Here is an 18647-nt window from a genome sequence, read left to right as displayed (position 1 = left end):
ATAAGTGACAATTAGCACTATTATTATCTTGCTATAAAAATGGTTAAATATAAATTAATTAATACTAATTTATTTTTAATTAAAAGTGTATGCAAACTTCTTTTTACAAAACTTCAATTTAAATATATATTATATTAAAAATAATTATCGACAAATATATCACACAATCAAGTCGTTAATAAATACATTATGTAATTTTATTAGCGACAAATTATACAAAACGAATTATAATACATTAAAAATATTACTACACTTTAATTAATTCTTTTTAAATTTGAAAAATATGTTAGTGATAACTTGGTCGTCGATAATAGAATTTGTTCAGAATCCGATCCAAGAGTTCTTCAAATGGCTGAATCACGACTCGATTTTTCGAGATCAAACCCTCACTACGGCCCAACTAGGTCAAGATATTTTAAATTTTTAACTAATATTTAAATTTAAATACTTTCTTTATCTTAGCAAACAAGATAAGATAATAATATAAACTATAGAAAAAATTTTAAGTGTAGTGATTCACATTGAAACACCGGTGTAGTGGTATACTTGAAAGCTTTCCCAAATTATATAAAGGGAGCTAGGTTCCCTCAAGTACGTCACACACTTTTAACCTTCACTTATACCTCTCAAATCTATTCTGACTTAAACATTAGAGTGTGTTTGCAGGTACCACTCCCGCCATCTAAAAGTCCCATCACGTCATTACCAAGACCAACAAATTTCCGATAACAACAAAGTTTTGTAAAGAATTTATATTCTATATTTATTAAATTTATTATCGACAATTTAGTTATTGATAAAATTAATTAATTAAAAATAATTTTTAAAGTTAAAAATAATTTACCAACACATAAGTAGTAGCTAACGACATTTAAATTTTAATATTTTTATTATTAGTAAAAGTATATTATCCACGGTTTTTTTTATACAAAAAATAGAGAGATTCAAACTCGCCACCTTTTAAATGAGTATGGATATTATCATAGCTTTGTCGTTAATAAAATAAGAAAATGAGTTTTAATTTCTCATGCACATTATATTTACTGACAGTGTAACTCGTCGGTAATTCTAATTTTATAAAATAAACACATCATTTTGGCCTCTCAATAATGTCTAAAATTAAAACGTTAAACGGTCGCTCTTTCCTTATCGTTCTCCCTTCCCTTGCTGTTCTTTACCAACTCACCAGTAATAGTTCTTTAACAGAATTATTATTTTTTGTCAATAATTACTAAGTAATATTTAAAAATATAGATTAAATATGTATTAGATTGCTAAATTAAAAAAAATTGAGTTAATGACTAAAAATACTAATAAAAAAAATAAATTCTGCTAGGACTTGAACTTTTCTCAGAATTATACACAAAAATTGAACATAATTGTTAAAAAAGGAGTTTTTGAAAGATCAAAATGAAACAAGCAGTTGAGCCCACATAATATATTTCTTATATTTCTATCACAACCTCAATTCACAATATTCAATGGACAGTGTTGTGCTAAATATTTCAGAAAGGACCTTAACATATAGCAAAATGACGAATCATGCATTTAACAGCAATTACCAAGAATTAATGAATTATAATGACCAGAATCTTAAATTTAAATAGAGATTATACACATCAAGATTGATTTTCACACTCCTTGCTCCACAACCCATTTCATTTAAAAAAAATTCAAAATGAGTTTTGTACTAATTACCATTTTCCTCATGAAACATATGTCATTCTTCATGTTCCTAGGAAGGATGACCATCAAACAAGAAATCACTTCTATCTATCCACACACAATAAAATATATAAAAATAAAAAATAAAATCTAAGATCAATTCAGATTTATCATATCCAACCTCTTTCCTTTTCCTTTTGGCTATTCTTTTGTTGGATCTCCTTACCTCTTCTAGCACTTCCAACTTGCACCCTTTGTCCCAATCTCCCTCTAGTTCCAATGGAAACTCTAACCTTCTCCATCCCTACATTTACACCAACCCTTCTCATTTGTGGAGACTTCACTTGTATCTTCTTATGAAGGCTTCTTCTTAGTATGCTACCTATCTTCTTAACTCCACTTCTTACTTCCTTAGGACTCTCACATTGTGTCTGTTCTGCCAGCACAAACTTTGTGTCTAATTCTCTATTTACATCTTTATGATCTGTGGCTTGGTTCGCGGTGATAGGTAGCAGTGGCGATTGGAACTGAGTTAAGCTTGGTATGCTTGGGAGTGGAATGAGAGAGTTACGCCTTGCAGCAATGGCGGAAGGGACACGTGGTGTCATTGTGCAGATAGAAGCTCTTCCAGACCGTTTTGGCAGTAGGAGTTTCTCGGCCATCTCAGGGTTGTTTTCCTTTTCGGCATGATCAATACACTTGATGGAGTTCTCTATTGTGGAAAAGGGTATTAGAGGCTTTAAGAAGTTGTTTTCCGTGAGTGGTTTAGCAGAATTTACTTGGTCCTTGCACCATCCACCACTCACCTGATCATTGAAATTCTTGTTGATACTTAGTGGTCGATTCACAAGCGATGGCCTCGGAAGTGCACTGTTTGGTTCTTCTTGTTGCTTCATTTGGTGCTGCTCAGCTATTTTCGAATCCACATGTTGTCTCGCCAGTTTTCTTTCGATGAGAAGTTGTGCTTCCAGTTCCTTGACCTTCAAGAAAGAAACAAATAAAAAGCTAAGAGAAAATTCAGAAGAAAAAGTTCAAATGTGAAAGAGGCTATATTCTACCAATGTAATAGAAAGTTTAAAAATCTGTTCTAATAAGATACCTTGTCTTGGAGGCTCTTGTTTTTATTATCTCTTTCTTTCATCTTGGACTCTAATACATGGATTGTTTCCTCCATCTTCTTGAGTTGGAACTCCTTCAGCTTTGCCTCTTGTTTGGTTTTCTCAGCCTTAACACAATGGAGAGTAAACTTAATAGAATGTCACAGTAAAACGGCGAAATCTTACAACAGCATTGCAAAAGTTACAAACAAGCATACCATCTGCTTGTGTCTAAGAAGTTCAACAGTGTCCAACTGCTTTTTGGCAGGGCCGAGTTCTATTCCCCTTACTCGACTAGCAAAGTTCAGAGAGCAAACTGTCTCACCCAAATCATTTTCATTAGGACTAATTTGCACGAACATGAGTGCCTTTGAATCCCCTCCTGGAAAAACAAGCTAGTTCGTCAAAATTTAGAATAAAATTTGCATACATACATGGGATAAAAGTCAATCATAAATGCAAAGGAACCAAGTCTAAAGGAACATGTATAATAAGTACCTAATGAGTCTTGAAGCAAATGCGTAAGTTTCGAGTTCCTGAACCATGAAAACAACAATAAAAGCTTCAGTAAGGTAGTTGATGTCAGTGTTTGAACAAGGGCTAATAATATATCTTTATTTTCATAACCTGAAAGGGATATGCGGACTTTTTGTTGCAAGGGCAGATATGACATCTCCAAGTGCTGACAAAGACCTATTAATGTTTTGTGCCTCCTTCAGTCGATCGCCTTGGACATCTGTCTTGGCCACTCGCTCGCTTCCTGCTAAGTCCACCAGCCATAACTTGCTTCTTGTGCATTCCCCATTCAACAAGTTCTCCCCTTTAACCATAACACAATGAATGCTGTAAAGAGAAAGAACAAGTTAATGGCAAGGTTGGAAGAAAACCAAAAACTACAAATTTTACAAAGATCCAAAACTTATTTAGCCTAAATAAAAAATGAACCTGACCAGTGGGATCTACTGCTGTGTTCATTCGCATTGGTTGAGCTTACAGCCCTTGCATTGCTACCAGTTTGCAGGACTTCCCAGACTTCACTCATATTGTTCACATGAGCCTCAACTAACCCAGGAACATGATGCATTCCTTCACCGGCTTGCCTTATTTCCAATCTACGATTTGATAAATTTTTTTATTAACAATCAAGTTATTGTTCATAAAATCGGGATAAGTTTCTGGGCTGATCATCGCATGAAATTTATCAAATGGTTAAATATAATATACCTTCTAGCAGTTGCTCCTGGCTGATTTCCTGAAAACAGCAAATCTCTGATTTGTTCATTGTACACTTCTAAAACACTTACTGATACATCGTAACTGTAGTGTGTCTGTCTCTCCCTGATTATGTCAAACATTTTCTCAAGAGTCCTGAAATTAACTCCACGAGCCTCCTCAGTGCCCTCCATTGTGAAAGTCTTTCCGGTTCCAGTCTGCCCATATGCAAAAATGCAAACATTGTATCCATCTAGAACTGAGGTTGCAAATGGTGCCGTGTCTTCGAAGATATCAGCTACAAAGTAAACCAATAAAAATCAGTAAAAAATGAGCAAGTGTCTTTATATCAGAACTATCCTAAGAAATTAACGCATCGATGCTAACTACCTTGTTCAGCTTGCGGGCCAAAGACAGCATCAAACTTAAAAGTCTTTCTAGGAGCACCATTTGACATTACAGTTAGCTCACCATCTTTCGCAGATTCAAAATCTATGGCCATTGTGGCTCCTGCTGCTAATTCTTCAGCGTTAAGGGGCCTACACCTGCAAAAGACTCGTATGTTTCCTGCAACAAATAACAAGAACAGTTGTTGAACAATTGTGTATGTGTTATCACATCACATACAAATCTAAGAAAACAAGAGCAAATGAAGATCTTACCTCTCAATTCCAAAACCTTGTTGTAAAGTTCTTTTCGTTCCTTTTCCCCCTCGATATATTTGAACTTGAGATCTTCATGAGATTCTTGTTGTTCATTGACTATAAAAAGAGACAGCAGGACAAATTATCACCCTATATAAGATTGAAAGGTATATTTTATCAATGTCTACTTACGTTTGCCATTTATCATTAACCCCATTTCGCTGATTTCTGCTTGACATTTCCTGTATGCCTCTGCTTCCTCTAAGAGCTTGATGTGCTCCATTTTCATGATCTACTCAGGAAATTAATTAACAAGTTAAACAAAGTTTTACTTTTTGAATTTGGTTGCCATTCAAATGTCGTAGGATATGTACCTTTAATTTCCTCATCAAGTCTCTTAATGATGAAAACCACTTGCTTTTCTCTTTCACTTGCCCCTCTATGGCAAACGCTGCAGAGAAAACAAGATCATTTGATCCATAAACGAAGATCAATTTTGAGTTTCAGGTGGTTATGATTCTCACCCCCAAAGATCAATTTTGAGAGTTTTTGTTTGGTTTATAGAGAGCAAAATAATTATGGCCTCGAGAATTTTATTAAGGGGGAAATGAAAACTCAAATCATTTTTAGAGGAGCTACCCAAACATAAATCACTTTATTTCAAAATCATCTCTATCTACATCAAATTTGACAAAATTAATGCTTCATAGAATTAATTGTGTCACCTCATAATTGATTTTGGATTTTCGCTTCCACTGTTTGATTCAAATTTTAGTTCAGATCAGAATCAAATACAGTCTTCCAAAATCAATTATGGGGGATGTAAATTTTTCTTAACAGACATAAATCACTTTCCATAAATTAAAAAGATTGAAGCCAGAAATTATTCCAAATAATTATATATAGAAGCAATTCTATAAAAGCAGAAACAAAACAGACGGCAAAAAGGCAGGTGCATACCCAATGATCCTACGTGCATCGACTTGCGCATGAGCTCATTCTGTAGCTCTTTCAGGGAGTTCCAAGCTTCTTGGCATTCCTTGCTCTTCTGCTCATTCTCCCTTCTAATCATTTTCAACTCCCTCCTTGTTTCCGCCAGCACTCTTTTCAGCTTCTCATACTTCTCTTCCACCCCAATATTTTCGGTATCCTACAAAATAAGTTGAGAGCACATAACAGTCTACTTTCCGCTTTCGTTTTGAAATTTATTGTCAGTTTGTATAGAAACCTACTTCTGAGGATTCCAACTCAGCATCCTGAGACACACAAATATCTTCTAGCATTTCATTTTCTCCTGAATTCAAAAGCAAAACATTATTGATAAATTAAATTATGGAGTATAACCATCAACACCTATGTTGAAATTTCAAAATTCAGAATCCCTTTACAAATGATCAGAATTGAACTCACTTGGAGGGTAGTTTAGGGGTGACTCGTCTGCGGTCAATGGCGGTGGAAGAAGCTCAAAGGAAGCATCAGGGGACACAATCAAATCATCATGTGTAAAAGTTTGACAAAAGTTAGAGAATTTAACAGTAGGGGTCTTGTGGCCATTGTCAACTTCAGAGCCATTGATTCCGTTCTCTAGGGAAAGCTCCATGGATGACTCCAAATTCTTGCAGTTCTTGTTACAAAATACCTCTGGGGAATCACCATAGCTGATTCGAGCAATTTCTGGTGATCCAGCACATATCACCAAATCTGGTGAAGTCAGAGAATACCCCAACATTGATCTACCTGGAAAAAAAAAAATATTCATCCCATAATTCTATTAGGTACTCAAGAACAAAAATTAAAATTAAACTAGAGAAAACAAAATAAATTTTAAAAATTTCAAAATTGTGCAAGGAAGCCAAACCCTCTTACCATCAAGAACAGTTCTCACAACTGGATCATCAAATTCTACACTATTCCTTTCAAAGCGTCCACTGTTCCCTTGGAATCCTACACCAAGAACTCAAAAACCTATTATTAGTACTGAAAAATCAAAATAACAAAATGGGGTTCATCAAAAGCATAAAAAGATTCAACTTTTAAAGTAATCCGAACCATAGCTTGGGCTTCCACCACAAGATTCGGGATCTGCAGCCATAGCTGAACAACCAGAGCTCAGCGATGCGTGTGAATCAACGTCTACGCCAAAACCCAAAAAGAAAACACAAGAATTCACATAACAAACCAAAATGGTCCTTTAAGAACTAGGCATGACATCAAAGCGGAACACACACACACACACACACAAACACACACACACACACACACACACACACACACACACACAGAGAGAGAGAGAGAGTTATTACAGTTGGAGCAGTGAGCGGAATAGGTTTCAGTTTCTTGTTGGAAGGAAACGTCGGTGAGAAGAAGTGGGTCATCTTCATAGAGACGCCATTGATTATTCTCCATAGATAAAGAGGATAACGAAACTCTTTGTATTTTGAATTCAGCAATAATAAACAAAGCATAGGAAAAGAGAAAAGAAGTTATGCTTTAGAATGTGGTGATGGTGATGATGATGACTAAAAATTAAAAGGTGGAAGGTTATTCTTTCTGAAACTGGCTTTGATTTCGTTTTAGAATTGCAAATTTTCCTTAATGAGAAAATTGGACCGTTGGAGGCTTTTGAAATTTGAAATGTAGCAAGCGGGTCTGAAGAAATAGTTTCACAGCACAAATAAAACTACAACATGGCTTTGGGGAGAAGATTCTGCATTTGTTATACTTTGGATTCGATCATTTTGGATCAACCTCAAACCCAAAGGTATTGGAGTATGAGACACGTGACAGTGTGACACTCCTTGCGACTTTCGATTAAAAGGTGGAATGTACGTACAACTCACCTTGTACTTGTACTTTTTTTAGTCTAGACTAACGCTTCAAAGAATTTTTTTTAATAAATAAAATAAATATTTATTTATGGATATAAATAATTTGGAACATTTTTATCGATTTGTACAGCATTACTTATCTTATTTACAGTGTAAACGAAAAGACACATCACAAAATCCACGTATCACGTTTGCACATTATAAACAAGATAAGACTTAGATGCGTCTATATTTTAGAATGTCTCAAATGTCACTCTTATTGCTCCTTAACCTTGGATTTTTTTAAATAAAATAAATATTTTATTTACGTTATTTTAAATGTTTTTACCAATTTATGTAACATATCTTATCTCGTCTACACAGTAATAGATTTGTTATGGAATACACGTATCACATTTATACACGGAATATGAGGCGTGGATTATCTCGTTTACACTCACATACTTATCTCGTTTGCACTATAAATGAGATAAGGCTTAGACGCACCTACATAAATAACTTGTTCACAATATCTATAATGTGACTATCCATACCCTTGAACCTTCATTTCTCTCTTTGTCGGATGTTTTGGTAATATTCTTGAGATACTTGGACGTTATAGTGCGCGGAGATGTACAGGACAATGACATCACAATATCTATAATGCAACCACCTTCTCACAGTACATTAGGTGTTACATCCTGTTGCTGATTGGAGGTTATCTGATGATAGACAAATCAAACAATTAGGTCTATATCAGATGGTTTCCCTTATTAGAGGACTTCGTGAGGCACCACAATCTGTCTTGGGGATCTGCTGTGCTTGCTTGGACGTACCACTCCTTATGCTCTGTAGCACATCGATCTACTACAGACATTGCTGGATGCACTCCTCTACTGGTCTTGTGGATCTACCATAGATTTCTCAGTAGTGTCCACTCGAGAAACAAATTTTGACGTTTTTGCTGACCATGAGGTAACTATTTTCATATACAGTTATTGTAGCTTTTATGTATGTAATTCAAAAATTTGTTGCATAAATTGAGAGATTGTTATTGTTGCATATGTCCATAAATTGATAGGTATGACCCAACAGAGTAAGGACCAATTTGACTAGGGAGTCCTCTGATATTACTGTTACTGTCTTGTGTAACTCCAATTAGCAACACACCACCATATTTGTCATACAGATGCGTGCTATCGACAGAGACGAAGAGCTTGCAATGCTTGAAAGCCTCTACATAGGTAAAAAAAGCCCATAATACCTTATCAAATTGGCTGTAACCGCATACCACTAAGTGCTCATCATAGTACAACACGGCCCTGAAATCACATATTATTCCGGGACAACAAATCTGCAATGCTTTGAGCAACCTCAACACCTTATTATATGACTTCTTATAATCACCATATTTCTGGGCAATTGCCTTTTGCTTTGCCATCCAGACCTTTCTGTATGCGGGTTTGAAGTGATAGCTTTACCTAACTGCACCTTGTAGAACAAGGACAGTGACTGATGGGCTAGACTGTATAAGGGGAAAGATGACACAACAAATGAGGTTATTGTTCAATTGTCGATGGTCTTGGGATATGGTGGGGATAAATAGGTGTGCTGATGATGGGATTTCTTATACCCTTTTTTACAGTATTTTTAGCGTGTTTTTAGTTATATTTTATTAAGTTTTATTAAGTTTTAATAGGTTTTAGTGCAAAAATTAATTTGTGAATGCTACTTTGAGTTTTTGTATTTTTCTTATGGTTCAGGTGATTTTTGGGTGAAATTGGCATATTTTGGCAAAGTTTGATTCAGAGGCAAAGAAAGGATAGCAGATGCTGTCAGATCTTGACCTCTGTTCATTTCAACAAGCATATTTGGAGTTACAGAGGTCCAATTGATGCGCTCTCAACGGCGTTGGAAAGCTAACTTCTAGAGCTTTCCCACAATATATAATAGTTTATACTTTTCTTTGGAAAGGACTGCCCAAAACGGCCGTTGAACGCCCAACTTACCCCCTTTCTGGCGTTCAACGCCCAAGAAGGACCAACCTCCCAAGTTGAATGCCCAGAACTTGAGTTAGACGCCAGGAATCAGTCCAAACACTCACCAAGTGGGCCCCAAAGTAGATTTTAGCACTTCTTAGCTTATTTTATTTTCTTTTTGTAATTTTTAATTAAAAACAATATCTTTTAGGTTTAGTCTTAGAGTTTTTATTATAAATAAGAGACTTTCGTCCTCCTGAGAATGCCTCCTAGTAGGGGAGAAGCACAGACACATTACATTACACTTTCTTAATCTGTCTTCTCTGTAAAGCTTGAGCAACTAAATCTCCTAAGTTAAGGATAGGAGCTCTGCTCATTTTCATGGATTAATATTATTACTTTTCTACTTTAATATATGTTTGATTCCATTTTATAATGTATTATCATTCTTCATCTTTATGAATTTGGGGTGGAACGAGAGTATGACCCCTTATTCTACACGAACTCTCGCGAAGCCTTAACCGGATAGTACTGAGCTACTGCTTGAGAATACATAATAGGTTCCAACAAGTTATTTGGGCTAATTGGGATATGTGACATATAATCTCGTTAGTCATGGATAATTGAGGTCTCTGTGGTGCTAAGGTTAGAATCATAAAGCTTCATTCTCCAATCTGGAAGATTCGACCTTGTCTGTGACATTTTGAGTAGGATCATTAGAAATTAAATTGCGTGAGCTTCACCCTCGTCCAGATTGACTGACCAGTTCTGATGTTTGGTTTGGATCAGAGAAGATTAATGACCACTACCCCTAGCTTAATCACTTATAGCCTTGCCATTGGATGAATCACGAATCATTAAAATAGTCAGTAAGAAGTATCAATCCGGAAGAACAAGCATATCCGAGGCCTTAACTAATTTCCTATCATTGTTTCTACGTCTTTTTGTTATTGTTTTGTTTATGCGCCTACAACAAACAACAACTATCTTTCTATTCGCCTGACTAAGGTCTGCAGAATACCACTAATTGCTCAATCCAACAATCCTCGTAGAATCGACCCTCACCCACCTGAGGTATTACTTGGACGACCCGGTGCACTTGCTGGTTCAGTTGTGCGAGTTCTATTTTTGCGCACCATGTGCATACCTCCAAATTTACGCACCTTCCTAACGAAATAAAATATATACGGTAGGCATTATAACCAAAATAATCATGATAAATAAGAATATACACCACAAATAAATTTGACCAATATCCGAGATCCTGTCGGAGGACAACACGGAGACTCCAAGGACACCCTACTGCAAATTGCCTGTAATATGTAACACCTTACCACACAAAGCTTTACGCTTAAGTTGTAAATCAAAGGTGGTGAGGTATTACGACTTCTAAACAAAAAAGTACATACGTATATATATTTGAAAGATAGTTTAACCAGGAGTCTTGAAAGAAAGGATAAGCAAAAACAAAATAGGAATTGCGTCACACCCGAAACGTTAAGAAATAAAAGCTCAATACAAAAAACCAAAAAGACAGATATAAATATAGATATAGAATTTCAAGAGAGTTATATAACAAGCTCTAGTCTAGTCTCGACCTGCAAAGTAAGGGCGTGTATATATGAGCGGATAATTTATACGCTTTTTGGCATTGTTTTTAGGTAGTTTTTTAGTAAGTTCAAGCTACTTTTAGGGGTGTTTTCATTAGTTTTTATGTTAAATTCACATTTCTGGACTTTACTATGAGTTTGTGTATTTTTCTGTAATTTCAGGTAATTTCTAGCTGAAATTGAGGGACTTGAGCAAAACTCTGAAAAAGGCTGACAAAAGGACTGCTGATGTTGTTAGAATCTGACCTCCCTGCACTCGAAATGGATTTTCTAGAGCTACAAAACTCCAAATGGCGCTCTTTCAACGGCGTTGGAAAGTAGACATCCAGAGCTTTCCAGCAATATATAATAGTTCATACTTTATTCAGAAATTGATGACGTAACTTGGCGTTGAACGCCAAGTACATGCTGCTATCTGGAGTTAAACGCCAGAAACACGTCATGATCCGGAGTTGAACGCCCAAAACACATTATAACTTGGAGTTCAACTCCAAGAAAAGTCTCAGCTCGTGGATAGATCAAGCTCAGCCCAAACATACACCAAGTGGGCCCCAGAAGTGGATTTATGCATCAAATACTTACTCATGTAAACCCTAGTAGCTAGTTTAGTATAAATAAGACTTTTTACTAGTGTATTAGTCATCTTTTGACAGTTTAATCTTTGACTATTTTAGTCTTTGATCATTCGGTCCTTTGATCATTCAGGGGGCTGGCCATTCAGCCATGCCTGAACCTTTCACTTATGTATTTTCAACGGTGGAGTTTCTGCACACCATAGATTAAGGGTGTGGAGCTATGCTGTACCTCAAGTTTCAATACAATTACTATTACTTTCTATTCAATTCTCTTTTATTCTTATTCCAAGATATACGTTGCACAACACTTTGATGAATGTGATAATCCGTGACACTCATCATCATTCTCACCTATGAACGCACGTGACTGACAACCACTTCCGTTCTACCTTAGGCCGGGCGCATATCTCTTAGATTCCCCAACAGAATCTTCGTGGTATAAGCTAGATAGATGGCGGCATTCATGGGGATCCGGAAAGTCTAACCTTGTCTGTGGTATTCCAAGTAGGATTTCGGTGCTGTGACAGAGCATAGGATCATTTTCACTGAGAGGATGGGATGTAGTTATCAACAAGGGTGATGCCTCCAGACGATTAGCCGTGCAGTGACAGTGCATATGACCATTTTCCCGAGAGGATTAAAAGTAGCCATTGATGATGGTGATGCCCTACATACAGCTTGCCATGGAAAGGAGTAAGAAGGATTGGATGAATGTAATAAAAAAATAAAGATTCAAGAGGAGCACAGCACCTCCATACGCCTATCTGAAATTCCCACTATTGATCTACATAAGTATTTCTATCCTTTTTTATTTTATTTATCTTTTAATTCTCTAATCCAATTACATTTGACCCTATGAATCCACTTAACTGAGATTTACAAGGTGACCACAGCTTGCTTCATACCAACAATCTCTGTGGGATCGACCCTTACTCACGTAAGGTATTACTTGGATGACCCAGTACACTTGCTGGTTAAGTTGAACGGAGTTGTGAGCTTCTCTAACAGTGCCTAGAACTCTTGTATCACAATTTCGTCCACCAATATATAACCCAAACACAACAAAAGCACAATCCTATTTTTTTCAAAGTCAACCTTTAAAAGGGATATACAAGTTAATATAAAAAAACACACACACACACACACACACACACATCCCAAAACGGGTGCCAAAAGGTTCCCAGCAGAGTAACAGTTCTAAATAGAGACAATGTAACACTACACGAATCCACTAGGAAATTCTAAACTCCAACAACCAAGATCCAAGCCTAGGGTTTTACTAGTCTAAAACTGAATAAACATATTACATATTTTTCTATTTCAATGGTCCAAAATCTCAAGTTCTCTTCAATGCTCCTATCAGCCTTTCTCTTTTCACTTTAATACCACAGAATTTCAGTATTAAATTCAGTAAATGTTTAGCAAAGACAAACACAAGTAATAGGTTGCAAACACAAGCAAGAGCAACTACAACATATATTGCAAATAACAGATAAGCAGAGATATACACATAGTGTAAGATCCCAGATTTTCGAAAATTAAATAATAAGTCATTTATGATTTATTATATTTATTCAAAATGAATTTTTAGAGATTTTTATATTAAACTGTGTATTTTCTTATTTATAATTTAAAGTTTTAGTAATTGAAAAATAATGAGAATTTTATGTGTTTTAATTTGAATATTAAGCTTTTGAACCTTATTTTATAAATGAAGGAGAATTAATTTAATTATCTCTAATTTTTGTTAGATTAGTATTTATTTAAAAATAATTTGCAATTTAATAATAAAATGGTGTTCTAAAGATTATTTTATATTTAATTTGAATTTAAATTATCACTCTATCTTTTTATTTTTACTAAAATTACCACACTACCTTAACCCCAGAATTACCAAAAGAAACCATACTTTACACACTCTTCAAACCCAAATTCTAGCCACATCCACTCTCCCTCACCCATTCCCAACTGCGCACCCATTTTCTTTACACACCCCCACTGTGGAAAAGAAAAGAGAAAAGGAAAGAAAGAAGGAAGGGAGAACCGAGGGAGAAGGAGGGAGAGAAAGGAGCCGCTGCCAAAAGCCCCGCCGTTGCCAAGTTGTCATCGTCGTCAGTCTGAGGAGAGAGGAGACGTTAAGAGAGGGACACCATTGGAGCCATGAGGATCATCGTCATTGTTCAGCGACTGCCGAGGGGAGAAGGAGTCGTGCTTTTGCACCACTGTCAGGCAAGCTCCCTCGCCGCCATTGAAGCCCGGGTCGTCACTGTCGATCTGTCCCCATTACTGCTGGCTTGACGATGCCGTCACCGTTATTGGATCTTGATAAACCCCATTTGTAGGGTTTATCTTGTATTGATTTTAGGGGATTTTATGACCTTCTACCCACATTTATTCAATGAATTAGCATGATTTTGTGATTGTCTCCTTATTTGTGCTTATATGTGAAAACATGCTTTTTAGGCCTTTAACTTGATGATTTTAGTCTCCCTTTGATTCCACTAGATGCCTTGATGTGTTTGTTAGTGATTTCATATTGAAAAGGCTAGGAATGGATCAAAGGAGTGAAGAAGAAAGCATGCAAAGTGGAGAAATCATGAAAAGCCAAAGAGTTTAACTCGCCCATGGACGCGCGCGCGTACCAGGCACTTACGCGCACCTTGCGAAATAGCCCATGGATGCGTACGTGTGCTGTACGCGTACGGTCGATGCTGATACTTGATTTTTAAGTGAATTCGCACCCAACAAATTCTCAAGAGTTGTGGGGCCCAATCCCAACCAACTTTGGCGCCTAAACTACTATTTAAAGCCAAGGATTGAATAGCAAAGGGGGATACTAGACTTTCCATCATTCACACTCATTAGGATTAGTTTAGAGTTAGTTTTAGAGAGAGAAGCTCTCACTTCTCTCTAGGATTAGGATTAGGATTAAGTTTAGTTCTTAGATCTAGGTTTTAATTCATCTTCTTCTACTTCCATCTCTCAATTCTTTGTTGTTACATTCATCTTCTTCTATTCTTTTGTTTTAATTTCCTTTATGTTGTTCTTGTACTTTGTTGTAGATCTACTATTGTTCCTTCTATTTTCTTTCAATTTAATTCAAGGTAATTCATAATAATTGTGTTTCTTTTGATTATTGTTGTTAATTCCTTTCAATAATTGTTGTTAGATTCTATTCTTGTTGTCAATTTGCTTTACTTTTCTTTTGTACCTTCCAAGTGTTTGATGAAATGCTTGGTTGGATTTTAGTGTAAGTTTTGTTCCTCTTGGCCTAGGATAGGACTTCTAATTCTCATATCTTACCAAGAGCTTTGTTAGTTGTTAGTTTATTTTCCTTGCCATTTATAATTCTTGTCTAAAATCTTAAAAACCCCAAATATAACTCACAACCAATAACAAGATACTTTATTGCAATTCCTAGGGAGAACGACCCGAGGTTTAAATACTTCGGTTTATAGATTTTAGGGGTTTGTACATGTGACAAACAAATTTTTGTATGAAAGGATTAATGTTGGTTTAGAAACTATATTGCAACGAGACTTCATTTGTGAAATTCTAAACCGTTAAAATTCCAATCATCAAAATGGCGCCATTGCCGGGGAGTTGCAATAGTGTTATGTTATTGGTTATTGTACATATGTGAATAGTGTGAATATCTTGCTTTTTTTGCTTTGTTTGCTAGTTGTAGAATTTTGTTTCTCTTATTTTCTATTAGCTTTTGATTTTTGTTTTCTCTTTTCATCATGAATTCTCACTTTGGCTATGAGTGTGATTACAACTATGCTGTAGGAAGTGGAGATTACAATGAAGAGATGTATCAAGGATGGGATATTCAAAGGTGGGAGGAGCCATATGCATATGATCAATCCTCATGGCAACAACCTCCACCAATGCACTATGAAGAAGAGCCATTCTATGATGCTTACCAATCAAATGGCTATGGTGAATCTCCTTGTGACTTTCAAGAACCACCACTATATGCCTATGAACCCCCTCCTCAACATGATCCTCACCCATACTCACAAGCCTCTTTTCACCAAATACCTCCATATGACCCTAATCCTTATCCACCACACCAACCACGATTTGAGCCATATGAGCCACACATAGAACCGCTGATGAGTGGATAATTTATACGCTTTTTGGCATTGTTTTTAGGTAGTTTTTTGTAGGTTCTAGCTACTTTTTAGTATATTTTTATTAGTTTTTAGGCAAAATTCATATTCCTGGACTTTACTATGAGTTTGTGTGTTTTTCTGTGATTTCAGGTATTTTCTGGCTGAAATTGAGGGAGCTGAGCAAAAATCTGATTTAGGCTGAAAAAGGATTGTTAATGTTGTTGGATTTTGACCTCCCTGCACTCGGAATGGATTTTTTGGAGCTACAGAAGTCCAATTGGCGCACTCTCAATTGGGTTGGAAAGTAGACATTCAGGGCTTTCCAGCAATATATAAGAGTCCATACTTTGCTCGAAGATAAATGATGTAAACTGGCGTTTAACGCCAGTTCCATGTTGTATTCTGGCGTTGAACGCCAGAAACAGGTTGCAAGTTGGAGTTAAACGCCAGAAACAGGTTACAACTTGACGTTTAACTCCAGAAATAGCCCAGACACGTGAGAAGCTCAAGTCTCAGCCCCAGCACACACCAAGTGGGCCCCAGAAGTAGATTTCTGCACTATCTATCTTAGTTTGCTCATTTTCTGTAAACCTAGGTTACTAGTTTAGTATTTAAACAACTTTTAGAGACTTATTTTGTACCTCATGACATTTTTAGATCTGAACTTTGTACTTTTTAACGGCATGAGTCTCTAAACTCCATTGTTGGGGGTGAGGAGCTCTGCAGTGTCTCGATGAATTAAGGCAATTATTTCTATTTTCCCTTCAAACACGCTTGCTTCTATCTAAGATACTGATTCGTACTTAACCGTGATGAATGTGATGATCTGTGACACTCATCACCATTCTCAACCCATGAACGTGTGCCTGACAACCACTTCCGTTCTACATTAGATTGAATGAGTATCTCTTAGATTCCTTAATCAGAATCTTCGTCGTATAAGCTAGAATCCATTGGCAGCATCCTTGAGAATCCGGAAGGTCTAAACCTTGTCTGTGGTATTCCGAGTAGGATTCAGGGATTGGATGACTGTGACGAGCTTCAAACTCACGAGTGTTGGGCGTAGTGACAGACGTTAAAGGATCAATGGATCCTATTCCGACATGATTGAGAACCAACAGATGATTAGCTGTGCTGTGACAGAGCATTTGGACCATTTTCACTGAGAGGATGGGAAGTAGCCATTGACAACGGTGACGCCCTACATACAGCTTGCCATGGAAGGAGCCTTGCATGTTTGAAAGTAAGAAAGCATTATGTTGCAGGGATTCAGAAGACAAAGCATCTCCAAAACTCCAACACATTCTCCATTACAGTGTAACCATTACTTAAAGAACCCTATTGGTATCCTGACTAAGAATAATAAGATAACCATAACTTGCTTCAAGCCAACAATCTCCATGGGATTCGACCCTTACTCACGTAAGGTATTACTTGGACGACCCAGTGCACTTGCTGGTTAGTTGTGCGAAATTACATAGTGTGAGTGTAATTTTTGTGCACCAAGTTTTTGGCGCCGTTGCCGGAGATTGTTCGAGTTTGAACAACTGACGGTTTATCTTGTTACTTAGATTAGGAAAAATTTATCTTTTTTGTTTAGAGTCATTAGGATTGCATCTTCTATTATTCCTTTTAAAAAAATCTTTCAAAAATATTATTTTTCTTTATTAGTTTTTAATTTTTCTTGGAGTCTTTTGTGTGAGTTTAGTGTCATGTTTTAAGTTTGGTGTCAATTGCATGCTTTTCTTTGTCTTTCAATTTTTGAATTGCATGTTCTTTGTTCTTCCTTGATCTTCAAATTGTTCTTGTCAATTTTTCTTGTTTGATCTTTAGTTTGTGTTGTTTTTGTGTCTTTTCTTGTTTCTCTTGTGCTTTTTCAAACTATCAATTTTCAAAAAAATATTTTTATACCTTATTAAAACACGTTAAATTTATAGCTCAGTTGGCTAGAGCGTGGGCTTATGTTCTTGACAATTGGGTATCTCCCTTTTAAAAATTTTTCAAAAATAATTTTTCTTTGATTAAATCTTGTGCCAAACTTTAAGTTTGGTGTTCTCTTGTTAATTTTTCTTTAGTTTTCAAAAATTTTATTGTGGTTTTCTAAAAATTTTAAGTTTGGTGTTCTATCTTTTGTTCTTGTTGTTCTTGTGAGTCTTCAAAGTGTTCTTAAGTCTTCCTTGTGTTTTGATCTTAAAATTTTTAAGTTTGGTGTTCCTTGGTATTTTCCCTCCAAAATTTTTGAAAACAAGGAGCATTAGATCTAAAAATTTTAAGTCTTGTGTCTTTTGTGTGTTTTTTCTCTTTCATCATAAATTTCAAAAATAAAAAATATCTTTTCTAACTATTTTTAAGCAAATATTTCGAAATTTTCAAAAAAAAATTTTAGATTTCAAGTTCAAAATTTTCAAAATCTTATCCTTTTAAGATTTTAAAAAAAATCACATCTTTTTGAAAAATATCTGATGAGCGGATAATTTGTACGCTTTTTGGCATTGTTTTTAGTATGTTTTTAGTATGATCTAGTTAGTTTTTAGTATATTTTTATTAGTTTTTAGTTAAAATTCACTTTTCTGGACTTTACTATGAGTTTGTGTGTTTTTCTGTGATTTCAGGTATTTTCTGGCTGAAATTGAGGGACCTGAGCAAAAATCTGATTCAGAGACCAAAAAGGACTGCAGATGCTGTTGGATTCTGACCTCCCTGCACTCGAAGTGGATTTTCTGGAGCTACAGAAGCCCAATTGGCGCGCTCTCAACGGCGTTGGAAAGTAGACATCCTGGGCTTTCCAGCAATATATAATAGTCCATACTTTGCCCAAGATTTAATGGCCCAAACCGGCGTTCAAAGTCACCCTAAGAAATCCCAGCGTTAAACGCTGGAACTGGCACCAAAAAGAGAGTTAAACGCCCAAACTGGCATAAAAGCTGGCGTTTAACTCCA

At 36.0% G+C, this 18647-nt stretch overlaps 1 protein-coding gene across 1 annotated transcript; it reads right to left on the bottom strand.

Annotated features, from left to right (window-relative positions):
• Positions 1-1547: 1547 nt before the first annotated feature.
• Positions 1548-7381, bottom strand: LOC107459819 (kinesin-like protein KIN-14Q). Its single transcript, XM_016078091.3, has 17 exons — positions 6922-7381; positions 6668-6751; positions 6485-6562; positions 6029-6355; positions 5851-5912; positions 5579-5768; positions 4993-5069; positions 4811-4910; positions 4637-4735; positions 4365-4541; positions 3987-4272; positions 3713-3874; positions 3390-3605; positions 3261-3298; positions 2981-3144; positions 2765-2890; positions 1548-2645 (listed from the first exon to the last, which is right to left on the bottom strand). Exons 1-17 carry the CDS (start codon positions 7022-7024, stop codon positions 1836-1838), a joined length of 3099 nt encoding a protein of 1032 aa, XP_015933577.1. The 5' UTR covers positions 7025-7381; the 3' UTR covers positions 1548-1835.
• Positions 7382-18647: the final 11266 nt, after the last annotated feature.

The sequence above is a fragment of the Arachis duranensis genome, chromosome 7, assembly GCF_000817695.3.
Source record: "Arachis duranensis cultivar V14167 chromosome 7, aradu.V14167.gnm2.J7QH, whole genome shotgun sequence".
NCBI lineage: Eukaryota > Viridiplantae > Streptophyta > Magnoliopsida > Fabales > Fabaceae > Arachis > Arachis duranensis.
The sequence above is the reverse complement of the archived record's forward strand: the minus strand, read 5'-3'. Positions and strand labels throughout refer to the sequence as shown.